The 14,396-nt window shown below is 53.7% G+C and overlaps 1 protein-coding gene across 1 annotated transcript; it reads right to left on the bottom strand.

Moving 5' to 3' along the window:
• Positions 1 to 158: 158 nt before the first annotated feature.
• On the bottom strand, positions 159 to 14,346 carry BJ171DRAFT_609195 (uncharacterized protein). Its single transcript, XM_053115252.1, has 20 exons — positions 14,124 to 14,346; positions 13,945 to 13,977; positions 13,641 to 13,798; positions 13,252 to 13,530; positions 12,944 to 13,144; positions 12,552 to 12,815; positions 12,307 to 12,434; positions 11,723 to 12,156; positions 8,924 to 11,593; positions 3,355 to 8,711; positions 2,833 to 3,249; positions 2,571 to 2,669; positions 2,242 to 2,448; positions 1,873 to 2,075; positions 1,543 to 1,777; positions 1,366 to 1,446; positions 1,021 to 1,198; positions 782 to 933; positions 518 to 691; positions 159 to 416 (listed from the first exon to the last, which is right to left on the bottom strand). The coding sequence occupies exons 1-20, from the start codon at positions 14,143 to 14,145 to the stop codon at positions 306 to 308; spliced, it is 11,403 nt and encodes a 3,800-aa protein (XP_052971904.1). The 5' UTR covers positions 14,146 to 14,346; the 3' UTR covers positions 159 to 305.
• Between the last annotated feature and the right edge of the window lie 50 nt (positions 14,347 to 14,396).

The following is a 14,396-nucleotide window of genomic DNA, read 5'->3' as shown; positions in this document are numbered from 1 at the left end:
CTATCTTGTCATTAGGAACCGCAAAGACGGTTGCGTGACCTCCGTGTGGACTTGGACGCCTCTGGTGGTGGTGGGATTGTCCAAATTACTGGGCAAAGCTGAGTCGCTGAGGGCTCAATGGGCATCCCTTCCCTTGCTTCCACGAGGTATTCCCGAGTGCAATTACAATGTCGATCTCCTTGGACACGTCCGCTTGGTCATGGAGGATGGGTGTGTATTCAGGACCCAGAAAAAGCGACATGTGGGATTCAAAACGGGGTATCCCGTTTCGTTATGGGGGGGGGTGATCTACGCTGACAGCCGGCTCAGAGCTGTGACATGAAACCCACATCCATTCCAGCAAGCTTCATGGGATTAACGGCGACCGAAATCAAGTCGAGCACAGTTTGGTTGGCTGGCGCACCCGATTCGATGCCCTGGGAAGAGGATGGCATAGAAAAGCGGGTCAGAGCAATCTCATTTGCCAATCTCTCCAGCGGGTCGTTACATGCCATGTACGCATGGACAAACCACAAACCTTCTCTCGTTCCGTTTTGCAAGACATGGCCTGCGCTTTCTTGACAATCAGCTCCATGTTCACGGATACCAAATCGCGGAGGTGATGTTCCTGAGGCGGAGGCTTCTTAGAAGCAGTGTGCCAGGTCACTAGCTCGTCACGGACAAATATGGCCAAGTAGTCCTCAAGCTCCACCTGCCAGGAGATCCAAAGGATTGTTAGTGATGCTTTAATAGGTTACATCGTACTGCGTTGCTACTGAGAGAAGCTGGGATGAGTTCGCACCTCGGGCTCGATGAGGGAGCGCGCCATCGACATCATCGAATTGGTGAATATGCCTTCAACCCCGACGGGGGTCACAAACTTGACGAGATTTGGTGTCAAGCGGAAGGGCACGGTTTCGTTGCTGCTGTACAAAAAGGTGATATTTGACATGCCTGACGTGGAAGTACGTGTTAGGTGTAGAACTCGTAGCGAGATTGGCTGGTGCGATATAGCGACCGACCGATGCCCAGCATTCCTACCCGAAATCAACTCTGTGCTGAGGATGTTTCCGGAGTTGAGTGAGATATACATCTTTTGTGGAGTTCGATGAGTAACGTTGAGGAGATGAGTCATCAGCGAAACACTTCCCAGCTGCTGAGTGAACTTTTTCCGGAATGCCCAGAGCTCCGAGTAGCTGCTCATGGTATTCATCATAAACTGCGAATCGAGTGGGTATGTTAGGTTGGATGGCCGCAGTGACAATGTGCAAACTAATGCACTGAACGTTGTCAGCCGAAGTAGCCGGCGCGCGATGCTATTCGAACATGGCCATCGGAAGGATACGGCGCTTCGTGGCGTGCTTTCATTCAGCGTCGGCGGCTTACCCGACTCAAGATTGTGTCCGGGATGAGCTTCCGTGCTACTTCTTCCATAATCTCCATCTTGAGGCTTAGGATCTCCGATTTCTGCAGACCAGAGAGTCGGTTAGGGCCAATCCCAATGATGGGGGGGGGAGGAGGGATTCTGATGGTGGCGTGGCTCATCAGGAGAATGGTACTGACCGGGCGTTTGGCAAATTCTGGCGTTGTCAAGGCGCTTCTCATGCGGTCCATGTACAGCTTCACAGGTTCATCCTTGTGTGTGCCTGTCTTGGCACAGTGATGTTCGTAGACCTCATACAGCGATATATAGCTGGGATCGTCTTGCACAAGCCGAACTTGGGGCGCCAGGGGTACAATGAGCGGTAAATGAAAATGAAGATTGCGCTTGCGCGTTTCCTGCTTTCTCTCAACAACGCTAGTGAAGGGAGAGAAAGCGAGAGATTGTCAGAGCGTCATGATTTACAACCAGACAACTGCGAGCGCGATCTATGTTATCAGTCGCCCAGGTACCTGTTCAGGATGCGGAATAGCTGGACAATCCGCTCCTCTCGGCGGCATTGACGAGGGGCGGGGTGCTGGACACTGAAGGGATTATAGCTTCCGTCATGGCCACGGATCGTGAGGCGCCGGTGGCAATTGCCATGTCGCCGAATGATATCGACCTCGGGGTGGAATCGGTCGATCCGAACAAAGTCCTTGTTGTTGTCTCGTAGCTAATGTTGTGTCAGTGGGCGGGTGGATTTCAGATCATCGCAGGATGGCAGCCAGAGCGGAGGAGCATGGGGTGAGTACGTCTGGACTCGAGCCCGTGCCCGTGGTGTCTGGAGGGCGACAGCAAGGGCGATGGCAGTAGAATACAATATCGGATATCGAGCTTACCAGGAAGTACTGGCCGGGCACTTCAATGTCATCAAACTTCTGGTATTCAAACTCCACGAGATAATGGCTGAAATGCTCCAAGTGCTGCTTTCCGGGTCGACAGTCGAGCAAGACCTCGAGCCGATCTCTCCAGTCTCGGAAGCGCTCAACAAGAGTATACAAATTGGGTTTGCTGCTGATGAAGTCGCGCTCGAATGCAGGCTTGTACTGGTGGTTGATTGTCGAGCATCGGACGGCGGCGGTATGGGTGTCGTGAGTGTCATGGATGGTACGAATAGGGCAACGGAGACGACGCCTCCTTGACGTGACGGCGAAGCATCATCACTTACTTTGACATGGTTGGGCACCATTGAGTCGGCAAACCTATTCAGGTTCACTTCTGTTGCGGCCGAAAGCGGCCCGGTATCTGCCGGATCACGCGCAAGTTGCTGTGAAGTTGACGATAGGAGCAAAGAAGACACTCAGCATTGAGAACCTAGCGGACCCATTTGCGGGCCTCGGCGGTGGTGTCAAATCTTTTGGGCGACGAGAGATGTATCCAGCGCATTTCCAGCGTACATATATATGCTGTCAATCACGGTGCTGCATTACCTGAATTCCATCGGTAAGCAACGCGACAATGAGTCTATATATATCCTCGTCTGTAGTGGGCTTCAGTCGCTGAAGAATCTGGTCCACCATCGTTTCCATAGAGAGGGCCAGGAGCGGCGAGGTGGTTTTGAGAAGGTTCATGATCTCTTCAACATGCTCCCATGGCTGAAGCTTCCGGACCGAGGTTGCTTGGCCCGGTGTAGACGATGCAGTAGCGGTGGTGGTAGCGCTGGTGGCAGCAGCGACACCTGAATCCTCGCCGGGATTGATCGAAGAGGGTGTGGCCGTCGGATCCACGATGGCAGCGGGAGTCTCGGGAGGCCGTGAACCAGGCAAAGATGAAGTGGCGGACGCGCTCGACTGCTTTTTGATGATCATGAAGTCTTCTTTTGTTGTCCGCAGCTGGAAGTGAAGGGCCTGTCGTCGCAGCCGCAGAGACCATTAGTAAATTCTTGGCACCAGTGCACTTAATCCGTGGGTCCTACATATGCTCCCATGATTGACGATCTCTCGGATGCACACCTGAGGATATGACTTTGCAATCTTGAGGAGAATTTGCTTGGCATGGTCGGCCTCCTTGTTGGAGAGCGATGTCAATAGCTGCGGAATGAATGTGATCCAGTACCATAGCGGGATATCGCCTTTGAAATTATCATACGCCTTGGAGAGCGTTTGCTGAGCATCGTCGAGGTTGAGGAGCCACAAAATGCGCGCCAGATACTTCCGGGAGCGCGAGCTGTTGAACGTGCTGGCGGCCTGTAGATACGCAGCAATGGCACTCTCGCCGTGCTTGATATCTTCCGGATGCTCTTTAAACAGCTGATCGTGATACTGTCCAAAAGCAGCCCAGGACTTGGCATGAGAGGAATCGATGGTCACAGAGTGCGAAAAGGATGCGACCGCTTCGTCGTGGTGCTTCAGCTTGGAGGAGAATATGGCCTTGAGCGAAAAGAACTCGGTCTTTTGTTGATTGCTAAAGTACATCAAGTTGGTGTTGTTGATGACGTCTAGCCCGGTCGGATAGTCTGAGGGACTCAGGAAATAGCACTTTGCTTGCTCTCGCAGCTTGTAGAAGGCCTCTTGTATTTCAATGTTGGGAAGGGTGTAGATCTTGTTCAAGGCGTTGATGCACACGTCGGTGAGCTGGTGCTTGCGGGCCACATGTGCAAACCGATTGATGATCCACGCCGTTTCATGATAGCCACGGTAGGCATTGGCATTGGTGCTGGTTGCACTGTTTTGCGACATCTGCGGGATCAAGGGCATGTAGGCCTTGTTGATCATGGAAAAGATGTGCTGCCGCCAGGCAACAAGATCGCTCCAGATGTCGATGTTATCCCACAGATTCGGCAGCCGCTCGCGCCACGTTTGCAGCGTGCTCTTGATTTCCATAAACTTTGCGTCGATGTTCGAGGCGTTGGTTTGGCTGAGGTTGACTTGGATCGTGGCGGCTTCCTGAAGCTCCACAAGCTGCTGGAAAGTGTGGAGGAGGGGAATATGTGAATCCGACACGGCTTCGGGCAATCGAACCCATTGCCGAAGTGCGAGATGGATGCCTTCCTCCACATGTCTGTGGAACTCCTCCATGCGCTCCTTGCCCTCCGCCACCATTGGAATCAGCAAGAATGCCTCGTATATCTTCTTTCGCGGACTTGGGGGCTCCATTGCTTGCGAAAGCGCCATTTGATATTGCTCCCGCTCCACCGACCAATCCGACAACCGCCACGCGCATTCGAACATCAGGTCCGTATCGGTATTCAGCTTTGCAAGCTCCAGAAGCATTTCCCACTGCTGAAGCTTCTTTGCGCATGAGATCCATTCATCTTCCCACAGCAGGTACTCGGATTCCGAAAAGTGTAGCGAGCCTGCTCGAGCTTTGCTTTGCACTGTCTCCAGTGCAGCCTGGGCGTGGGCCCATAGACCACACTGCTTGTAGGATATAGCCATGTTGGTCTCGAGGTAGACGCATCTGCGGCGCCAAAGACCGGCGTAGTAGTCTTCTTCGCCAAGCGACTCGAACAGGTTCGTGAGGGCGTCCAGCGTGCTTTCGCGGATCTTGTCGTCGTCCTTGGCGGACAGCGGAGATAGGTCACGGATTTCTGTGACTTGCTGCGACAGTAGCTCCAATGCAGGATACCAAGCGTTGAAGGTCTTCCCCAGATGGGCAATCAACTGGGACGGGAGCTGAACCGACGGGACGCATCCACACATTCCCTCGAGCAAGACCATGACGACGTTGGGGCGAGCATCCATCTGCCGGGAATGGAAGTCCTTTGCGAGCAGCATAATCAACGCCTTGGAGAGCTCGTGGCGCTCTGCAGGATCGAGCACCGACCAGAGAAGCGGGAACATCGTGGTCCACATGCGCGCAGCGAGAGCAACATCGTGGACCAGGAGCTGGCACATGGATTTGATCAACTGCGCAACATCTTGTTTCTGTACCTCAGCCAGAAAACCCATATGTGAGCTCTGGAGCTGCTCAATCTGGTCTTGGACCATCGACATCGAGTGCGTCGATCCACTTTCAAGGGTGAGATAGTGCGAGATTGAGGCGATGCGATATCCAGAGTAGCAATGGTAGAGTGTCTCATTCTGTCGAACGGTTCGTAGAAGCAAATCCAGCGCTTGCTGCAGCCAAAACTCGCCAGAAAGCGGCTCCCAGTTTTGCGTTGCAAAGATGTACTTGAGTCGGTCGAGGAGGTTGGGCTGGACGTGCTGATGCAGGATATCGAGGAAGCGGGTCCGTAGAGTCGAATCTTCGTACCGAGTCCCGATAAGGAAGGCCTTCTCGAGACGCATGGTGATTTCGGTGCGGGCAAAAGCTGGGGCGGAGTAGATGTCGGCGACAAGCTCGAGGTAGCTTTTGAAGAGCGACTTTTCCGAATGCTTCTCGAGGACCATGAGCTTGAGGAGAAGATTGGACTTTTCTTTGGCCGTCGGAAATGGCTCTTCGCTGTAGAGCCAGCCGCGAACTATGGCCAGAAGACTCCTCAGCAGCTCAGGATCGGTGACGCTCTCAATCAGCAGCGTCACTGATGCAAGGAAGGTCTTGCGGTGGTCATTCATGTGGGATATCCGGATCTTGAGGACTCCAAGGAGGGCGATGATGGCAGGAACAAGTGTATCAGGGCCGGGGCTGGCAGTGGATGGTTGGGTCGCTGACTGGGCTGCCGGCGCAGACGTTGGAGCAGAGGCCGGCGTAGATCCCGGAGCTACTACCGGGGCTGGTGTCGGCGTGGGCGTTGGCGTTGGCGTTGGCGGCTGAGCCGGAGGCGATGGCGAAATCAGTTCCTTTGCATAGTGTCCAAGAAGACGCACCGACTCCTCCATCATCGGGTCTAGCTTGTCGGCACGGTGGCGATAAATGGCATCGATCACATGGGCCACGGACGGCTTGACGGAGGAGGGCGATTCCATGACAAGGCTGAAGGCATACTGATCCAGAAGTCTCCAAAACATCACGAGCTCGGGCGAGCCCTGCTCGCACTGGGCAAGAACTTTGCAGGTCGTCTCCAGAAGGGCCGTCAGACACTTGACAGCGCGATGGTTCTCATTACCAAGACAGGTCTCGATGCATTTGTGAAGATGTGCGACATTGGCCAACGACCATTGGCTTGATCGATGGGAAACCACAATGCTAATGAGATCGAGGGTTCGGCAAAGCGACTGCAGGTTGCTTTCGGTTTGCTCTAGACTAAGGGCCTTTTCGAGAACGCTTAGTTTGACATCGGCGGTTTGCCAGATGCCGAGAAACCGCTTGAGGATGTCCGAGGCTCGATGGAACATATCCTTTTTCTGAGGCGGTTCATTGAGGCTCGACGCAAATCGCAGTACAAACGTCACAATCATCTCCTTATAGGTGCTGTCGAGTCCTCCGTCTGGGTCGTGGCGCTCTGCATTCTCATGTCCAGGTTCGACATCGACATCCATCTCATCTGGAGGGTGGCTGGCACTCTGGGTCGCCTCGGTGGCGGCGCGACAAGTGTCGACTGCCATGATGTTGGCGGCTTTCTCGGCATAGAATCGATTCTCCCATGTCAGAATCAGCTCAATCAACTCGAGTGAGATTCCTCTCAAATCGGTGACAGCTCCAGACGATAGCCCCAGCTTGGAAAGCGAGGCAATGATGTGTGGGATAAAGCTGTTTCGACACTCGTAGAACAGGTCGGCATGGCGGACCAGGAGTTGGTATATCGTGATGAGCTGCGAGGTTGTATGGCCTTCTTCGATGATCAGTTTGCGCATCCAGCGGACCCACGTTGGGTTTCGTGCCTCGGATTCATTTGCAGGGGGCATGCGCTTTGGAAGGACTGGAACCAGTACATCCAGCGCTTGCTTCACCAACGCACGGCCCTCGGTCTGGTGTGCTTTCAGCAGCGCCACAAAAGTTTGGGTGACGATCTTTGGTGGAGTCTCGTACTCTCGAATAAAGTACGCCATCAGCACGTACGTGGCTTGCTTGCATGTCACGTCCTCTTCCTTGATATGGTGCCATGCGAACTTGATCACATCTCGTCGAGTCTCGCTGATGATGTCCGGGACATGCTGCACCAGGAGCGTTGTGAACTGGAGAAGCTCGATCTTGAGAAGCTCGGATCCGTGGTGGTTGGCCTCGGCGCTGGCTTCAATGGCACCGGGCTGCCAAAAGCAGTTATGTACAAGCTCGATGATGGCAATATCGATCGCGTCCTTGTGCTCTTTCTTGGAAAAGACAACAGTGAGAGCGGGAGTGATGATCAATTTCATGATGAGGGTCTTGGTATCATGGCCAACAGCTGGGTCTTGATAGAGGGTCAAGAACGCTTCGAGGATCCTCCTCATTTGTTTGCCCGTCATGGGCATGGCAACATCCTGATAAAAGAAACGAAGCAAAAAACTCGAGTCCACAAGCTCGGGAAGACGAAAGCCTTCAACCATGTTGAAAAGGAGCTCGATTTCGGATGGCTCTTGAGCGTAGACTTTCATGAAGGTCCAAAGGAGATGCTGGATCAGTTGGTTGCGTCTGGCAGCCGCTGTACTATTCGTCGCGAGAGGCTTTCTCTGTGTGGCGGTTGCGCGCCAGAGCTTCTTCAGGAACGTGAGCACAGAGGGATTTTGCACAACCCAGTCAGGGTCGTGGCGGCATAGCTCGAAAAGGATGGCGACCCCGTGGGCTTGGACAATCTCCTGGGTTTCTTCTGTCTTGGGTACCGCATCGGTGGCTTCTGCGCTACTACCACCACCGCCACTCGGGACCAGCTGCGAGATTCCGACTTCTGGGGCGCCGCTGTCGATGAGCTTCGCAGTGCTTGCTAGGGCGGTGGGCTCCCCAAATGCGAGCAATAGGCGGTCCACACTCTTCATCAGCTCGAGCCGCAAGACAGTAGCAGCATCGGTGGCTACGAGATGGATGAACAGACGTGCATACTGAGGATCCGAGAGCCGGTCCAGGAAATAGCCCAAAGCCTCGCTCGCGTATCGGTTCAGGAAGCGAATCAGCGGCAGGCGGAAGGGGCTCGAGTGCAAGCGGTGAAGCTTGCGTTCGAGATCAAGCACTTGCTTCACAAGGTCGTCCATGAACACGTTGGCCGTTGCCGGCAGCAAACAAAAGACGTCCAGGATGCCAACAATGATTTTGATCTCATTAACCTCGCTGAGAGGTTTGGCAGAGGCTTCCTGAAGGACATTGGGATCGGCCCAGTTCCGGAGATGATCGAGCAGCTTCTTGCCAATCTCGGTCTTGAAGTAGTTTGTCAAAAGTTCCAACAGACGGGCCAGGCCGGCGAGCCCTGAGACAGTCAGGCGAGTGTGGTCGGCCAGATTCACCAATATTGGGCGCAGTCCGGCTTGGAGAAGGTCTTTGGGAAGGCGATGCTGCTGGGCAAGCACCTGCTGTAGTCCTATATGCCGGAGCGCCAGAAAAACAGTTAAAAATGCGATCTAGATGATGGCATCGATCGGCATCGATCGGCATCAATTGGCATCGATCGGCATCAATTGGCATCAATTGGCATCGATCGGCATCAATTGGCATCAATTGGCATCGATCGGCATCAATTGGCATCACAGACCCGACTCTTTGGAATTGGAACGCTAGCGTGCCCATGCTTACCTTTGTTGGCGACCTCGACTACCTCTGGCGATTTGGAGTAGAGAGATTTGAAGAACACCGAGGTGATGCGCCCGCGGATGGAATAATGTCGGGGTGGTGGGAAGTCGTTACAGCTCATAGCGGAGGACAGAAGCTTGATGCAGACGACTCGGAGGTTGACAAGCGACGTGGCGCTCTTGAACTGCGAACTGCTTTTCCCTGCCAGCGCTTGATCTTCAGCGTCGGCCAGGGCCAACACCTCTTGCAAAAGTCTCAAGAGCTCATCGCTGAAGTTGAGCAAGGGTGGCTTGAGTGACAGACAGTACGTGATGGCGTCGATATGTCCGATCTGCATCGACACGGGCAGAGCGCGGAGAGGCTTTGCGAAAATGGGGTTCAGGAGACGCTCGCGAACCGGGCTCAGCAGATCCGTCACCTCGCTTCCGGTCAAATCCCCCAGCAGCTGCAAAGCGGACTGGATCGTCTCCCGCACCGCAGCATTGGAGCTAGACAGCTCGGAGATCAATAGCGACACGAGATTGTTGAACTTTGAGGAGCGGTCGAGGGCATCTGATTTTTCAGGGCGATTGCAGACCTTGAGGACATGGCTGAGGACCTGTCGAGCTTCCTCCACATTTCCAGTCGACATTTCGGCGGAAGTATCCTTGAGGACATAGAGTAAGGCCTTGACAAAATCGAGTTCGTGATCGAGCATCCAGCGCGGGCCGAACTCCAAGATGGAAGTCAGAATCGAGATGCCAAAGCAACCGCCGCTTTTTTTGAACCATGCCTCTTCGTAACAGCAGGAGCAGAAGCGACCGGCCAAGATATGGAAGAGAGGCATTCGATGCACGAGCGCCTTATCGCCGCAGATCTGGACACACGTTTCGTAAAAGAGCATCACCGCAGCTTTGCCTAGCAATCGTCGATCCTCGTCTTCGGAGGCGATCACGTCGACAATCGCATCTATAAAGCCGTTGATTTTGCTCGAAGGCATGCTGAGGAGTATGTCCAGTGTCACCGAGGTTTGCGAGCCGCCCTCGGTCTGATAATCCTTGAGCATCTCGCCAATGCACAAAAAGGCGAAATGTCGACAGCATGCCTCAACGCAAGGCCATGATTCGTTCTTGATATCTTCCACGGTCGAAACAGCAAACATGGCGGTCATGACCAGATTCAGAGCGCCATCTTGGGCAATCTTCTTTTCACAGGAGTACGGCAGTGGGTCGGCAAAGAGTGCATGTGTTTCAGCTTGTCCAGGAGGCTTGACTGGCGGTTCAGAATCAATGTCCATCCGAGTGGTGGCTTGTTCTTGAATTTGGCTGCATTGGTTGTGGAGAAGCTGCCCAAATCCTCTCTGATCAACACTCGTGTCCAGGAGCAACGCGAGCGAGGCCTTGGCAAACAGAAAGGCCTGTCGCTTTCGAGTGACGTTCTCGGATGGGTCGGTAGCGATCTTGAACACATGGTCCAGCGTGCCATCAAGGGCGAGCCTAACACTGTTGTCGACAGATGCAAATTTGATTTCCATCTCCAATCCAGTCTCCGGGTTGACTCGGTTGAATGTAAAAGGATTTGGAGCAAGGAGCTTGCGTCGGTTACGTCCTCCAAGCTTGCCGAGAATGCGCATGGTGGTGTGGGAGTGAATCTGGGGGTATGGTGGTGGCTGGAGATGCTTCCACAAAGCTGCCATCAAATCATTGAGGACTGGGCTCATCAGCGGCTCCAGGAACTCTTGGGTCAGGTTATCGATACAGAGCTCGAGGGTACGCAAGCCCTGGCTCACGAGTTCCGGGCCCGCCTGGAGGGCAAAGACCAGCGGCTTCATCAGATACGACAGATACGGGAGCAGGACACTCAACCGAACAGGCACCGTGAGACACAGTTCGACAAAGAGCTCCTTCATGCTTTGCTTGTGAGCTGTTGCAAAGAGATTGTTGAGACCCTCCAGCAAAACTTGGAGAAGCGGGAATACTTCTTGATATAGCACCTCAAAACGCCCGCCGCCAATGCTCCGAAAGAGAGATCGGAGCAGCAGAAAGTAGTTCTGGGAGTCCTTGGCTTTGGAGGAGAGCTTCATGGACGACATAATGATGTGGCTCAAATGTGGCCGAAGGACCTGCTCATTCTTCTCAGGAAAGAGCGTAACGGCCATGAAGAGCAGCTTGAAGAGTCGCAACATCACAGCGGACGAGGCGTCGGGCTCGCCCAGCATTTCGATGCGATCAACCAGGAAGCGCAATAAGAACCCAGCAAAGTTGGGTGAGACCGCCTGGTTGGCCAAAAAGTATTGCGGGACGCTGAGCCATGAGTTGTGCGTCGCAAGTTGCTCGAATAAAAAGTCCATATTGTGGCTCAGGACTTCTTGGAATATCGGCGGGTCGAGCGACGTAAAAATGAAGGAAAAGTTGTCGAGGCCATCCTTCTCTTCCTTCGAGGGCGTTGAGCTGGCTGGTCTTGGCTCGGCGGCCTTGTTCGAAGTGTCATCGGAGCCCGGGTGGACAAGCGTGTAGTACTCGAAGCACTGCAGACCGTCCCGGAACAAGGTGATGAACAGACCAACCTCCTCGTCAAGGTATGTCGGCATGAGCTTGTCGCTGTCGGAAGCTGGTGCAGTCGGCGGATATGTGCGCAGCTTCTGCAGAATGGTTTTGACGCCCTGAATCAGTATGCGGATGAGCATACGGACGTCTGTAGGTGGGATACAAACAGTACGATGGAACCAGTGCCCGCAAAGTCAGTACGGAAGGCTGGATGATTGTCGATAAAGATGGCCCAATGAACTTCCAGCAAGAGCATTCCATCGTTGGTAGGACTTACCCTGTACAATATCCTGCGACGATTCATAAGGCCTGGTCGACGTTCGAATCGGCTGGATGTAAGGTAGATCAAGATAGCCGTCTAGCAAGGGGTCGGTCGCCTCTGACGGGGGCTGCGCTCCAACCGCCTCGATCTTCTTTCGGGCGCAGTATTGCTGGATGACAGGAAACTCCATCTTGAGCGAGCCAAACTTCCAAATAAAAGCATTCAATATCTTTATCAGCAAAGGCCTGACATCTTGCTTGGGCAGCTTGTTGATGAGAGTCTCGATCAGGTTAAGAAGCAGTTTGGCGCACATGGTGGGGATGTTATGCGGGAACGAGTGGTCGTGCAAGTTTCTCGAGTAAATGTCGATTACGCGAGAAGACTGGGCGAGGGAGAGATCGCTCCGGATATGGTGGATCAAGTCGACAAGGACCGAGTGCCCGAGTGGCCTGCCGCGATGAATTGATGCATCAGCGACCAGGAAAAAAGTATGCCGTGTGGGCTTTGCACTCAGCCAGCGACCGCCATCCACAGGGGCCTGGCTGTGGTTCGCTGTCGAGAGTCTCGTGTTTCGCTTGCGCAGACCAGTGAAAACTTACCTCAGCGTTTCGCGCGAGGTGACGCCAGTTCCAATCAGCACATCCTCATTTAGAAGAATGTCGATGTATGGAATGAACCCTTGCCGGAAATCGGTATACCATATATGTCGCGTAGCAACTAACAGCTCCTACGATCCACATCGCGAAGAATAATTCGATCGATAACCCCCCCCCCGAAATGAGCATTTATGATTTCCTGTAGCATCGCTAGGGAGCTGGGTGACTCAAGGTAACATGGCTCCCACCTTTCGGGTTGCTGAGGCTTCCGGTGGACAGTCCTTCATCAACGTCACAACAGACTCTGCGATCTCGTTCATATTGTGTCGTAGCAAACTGAAGAAGCTACGTAAGATGTATGCGATGAAAGACACCGTTTTCACTTGCAGGGCCTTGAGCTCTGCATAAGCGGTTCGGTTTGTAATCTTTGGTGATACACCGACAAAGATGATACCGGCTGCTTCAGCGTGAGCGTGCGCTTCCTTCTGTAGCTTTGGTTGTAGAGCCAATACCTATGTTTATAGCAGCGTAAAGTTAGTGCGCTCACAGTCACCGGAGGGCACCGCGGAGACCAAAGTAGCCCCCGAGAGACAGGCATCCTGCCTTTGCCGATCTGTAGGATAGGCACGACAAAGCCTACCTTGATGATGAGTGGCACAAAGATTGTGACATTGCTCTGAACGTATTTGCGATGAAGTTGAAACAATAGGGCAATTATGATGGGACATTCCGTCAAGACCTTGAAACTCATGACGGATTTTTGCAGCGGTTTGGTGGTCGAGGTCTTGGAAGCCGCATTCTCCGACTGATCTGCAGAAGGGGAGCTTGGGCGGTCCGTGCTCTATCGGCGATCAACAGCATTGGGTGTGAGTGCTCATTACATAAGTAGCTGGACGCAAACGGTGATCTACCATCGCCAAACAAACAGACGCTGTCAAGGTAACTCACCTGAGACAGCAGTGGCACATCAAAAGCCTCCTGGACAGCAGCATCCATGTTTTTGTACATATCTTGGACAATGTCAAAGAACGGCTGGACATAGTCCTCAAGAGCGGCCTTATAAATCTTGTGAAACTCGACAATGATCTTGAGGCAAATGACGGCATTTTCCTCATTGTCAACCTTGAGCAGATGCACAAACGAACTCATAAGGTTGGGCACGAATTCGCGCAGGGCTTCGTTGGTTGGAATGCGATGGATGATCTCCAGAACCGAGTTTCTTAGTTTCTACCGAGGCAAATGAAATGAAATGATGGTGAGACAGGTGGGATCGGGCTGCCAAAGGCAGGATCGATGCAGGAAGCGAATGTTGGATGCCAAATGGCAGATAAACGTACGTGCTCCGGTGCAGAAGCATAGAATGCGGGCGATACATTCTCCAGGATGCTGCTGAAGGCCGGGATCAGCAGTGCCAGGTATCCGGACGTATCTTGGATCTGCGAGAAATCCAAGGTGTCCTTCAACTCGCCGATGATGACGACCTTGACCTTGGCATCTGGAGGAACAGAAGAGGCATAATATGTCGAGTCAGAATAAATTACACCCCGTTTACGGTTCTTGGCGGATGTGTCTTGCTCAGGGGCAGGCGTCGGATCTCGATCGCGTCGCCAAAGCAGCGACCAGCGCTCGGATGGCTCTTACCAATGGAGATATCGGATAGTCTCTGGGCACAGACTGCACATAGAGAAGGGAATGCCGGTTACGACGGGTTTAACAGCACGGATCAGTCCGCCCAGCCTCAAACCCTGGTCACGCAAGCGGCTCTTGCACCAGTACGATCAGTCAGCCGGGGCATTCGCCTAACAACTGGGCGACCACACCTTCGTAGGAGACGGCGCCCATGATCAAACACCACCAGAAGGCCGGGTGTCGAGTTGGGAGCGTGAAGCAGGCGAGGTTGAGTCAAGGATTCTTGCCCGGTGTTGCGATCGACTGTTTCCGAATGGATCTGGGGACAGGATGGGGCAGGACAGGACAGGACAGGCCAGGCTCTGGTCAGAGGCAGTCCTGGATGTGGCAAGAGGGCTGACCAGTGAGCCTGGCCGGCTGCCCAAGACCGAGGGAAGGCCGCGAGACCCAGAGCCCAGCCACAC

This window comes from Polychytrium aggregatum (genome assembly GCF_025602895.1).
Source record: "Polychytrium aggregatum strain JEL109 chromosome Unknown BJ171scaffold_1, whole genome shotgun sequence".
NCBI classification, from domain to species: Eukaryota; Fungi; Chytridiomycota; class Chytridiomycetes; order Polychytriales; genus Polychytrium; species Polychytrium aggregatum.
This window is presented reverse-complemented; position numbering and strand designations above follow the sequence as displayed.

What these genes read in the sequence shown, in the direction of transcription:
- BJ171DRAFT_609195 (XM_053115252.1), bottom strand. Translation starts at nt 14,145, where the DNA reads ATGGGCGCCGTCTCCTACGAAG. An exon ending in TTGCAAAGTCATATCCTCAG is followed by an intron (nt 3,250 to 3,354) that starts GTGTGCATCCGA and finishes CTGCGACGACAG; the next exon opens with GCCCTTCACTTCCAGCTGCG. An exon ending in GCTCCCTCATCGAGCCCGAG is followed by an intron (nt 692 to 781) that starts GTGCGAACTCAT and finishes ATCTCCTGGCAG; the next exon opens with GTGGAGCTTGAGGACTACTT.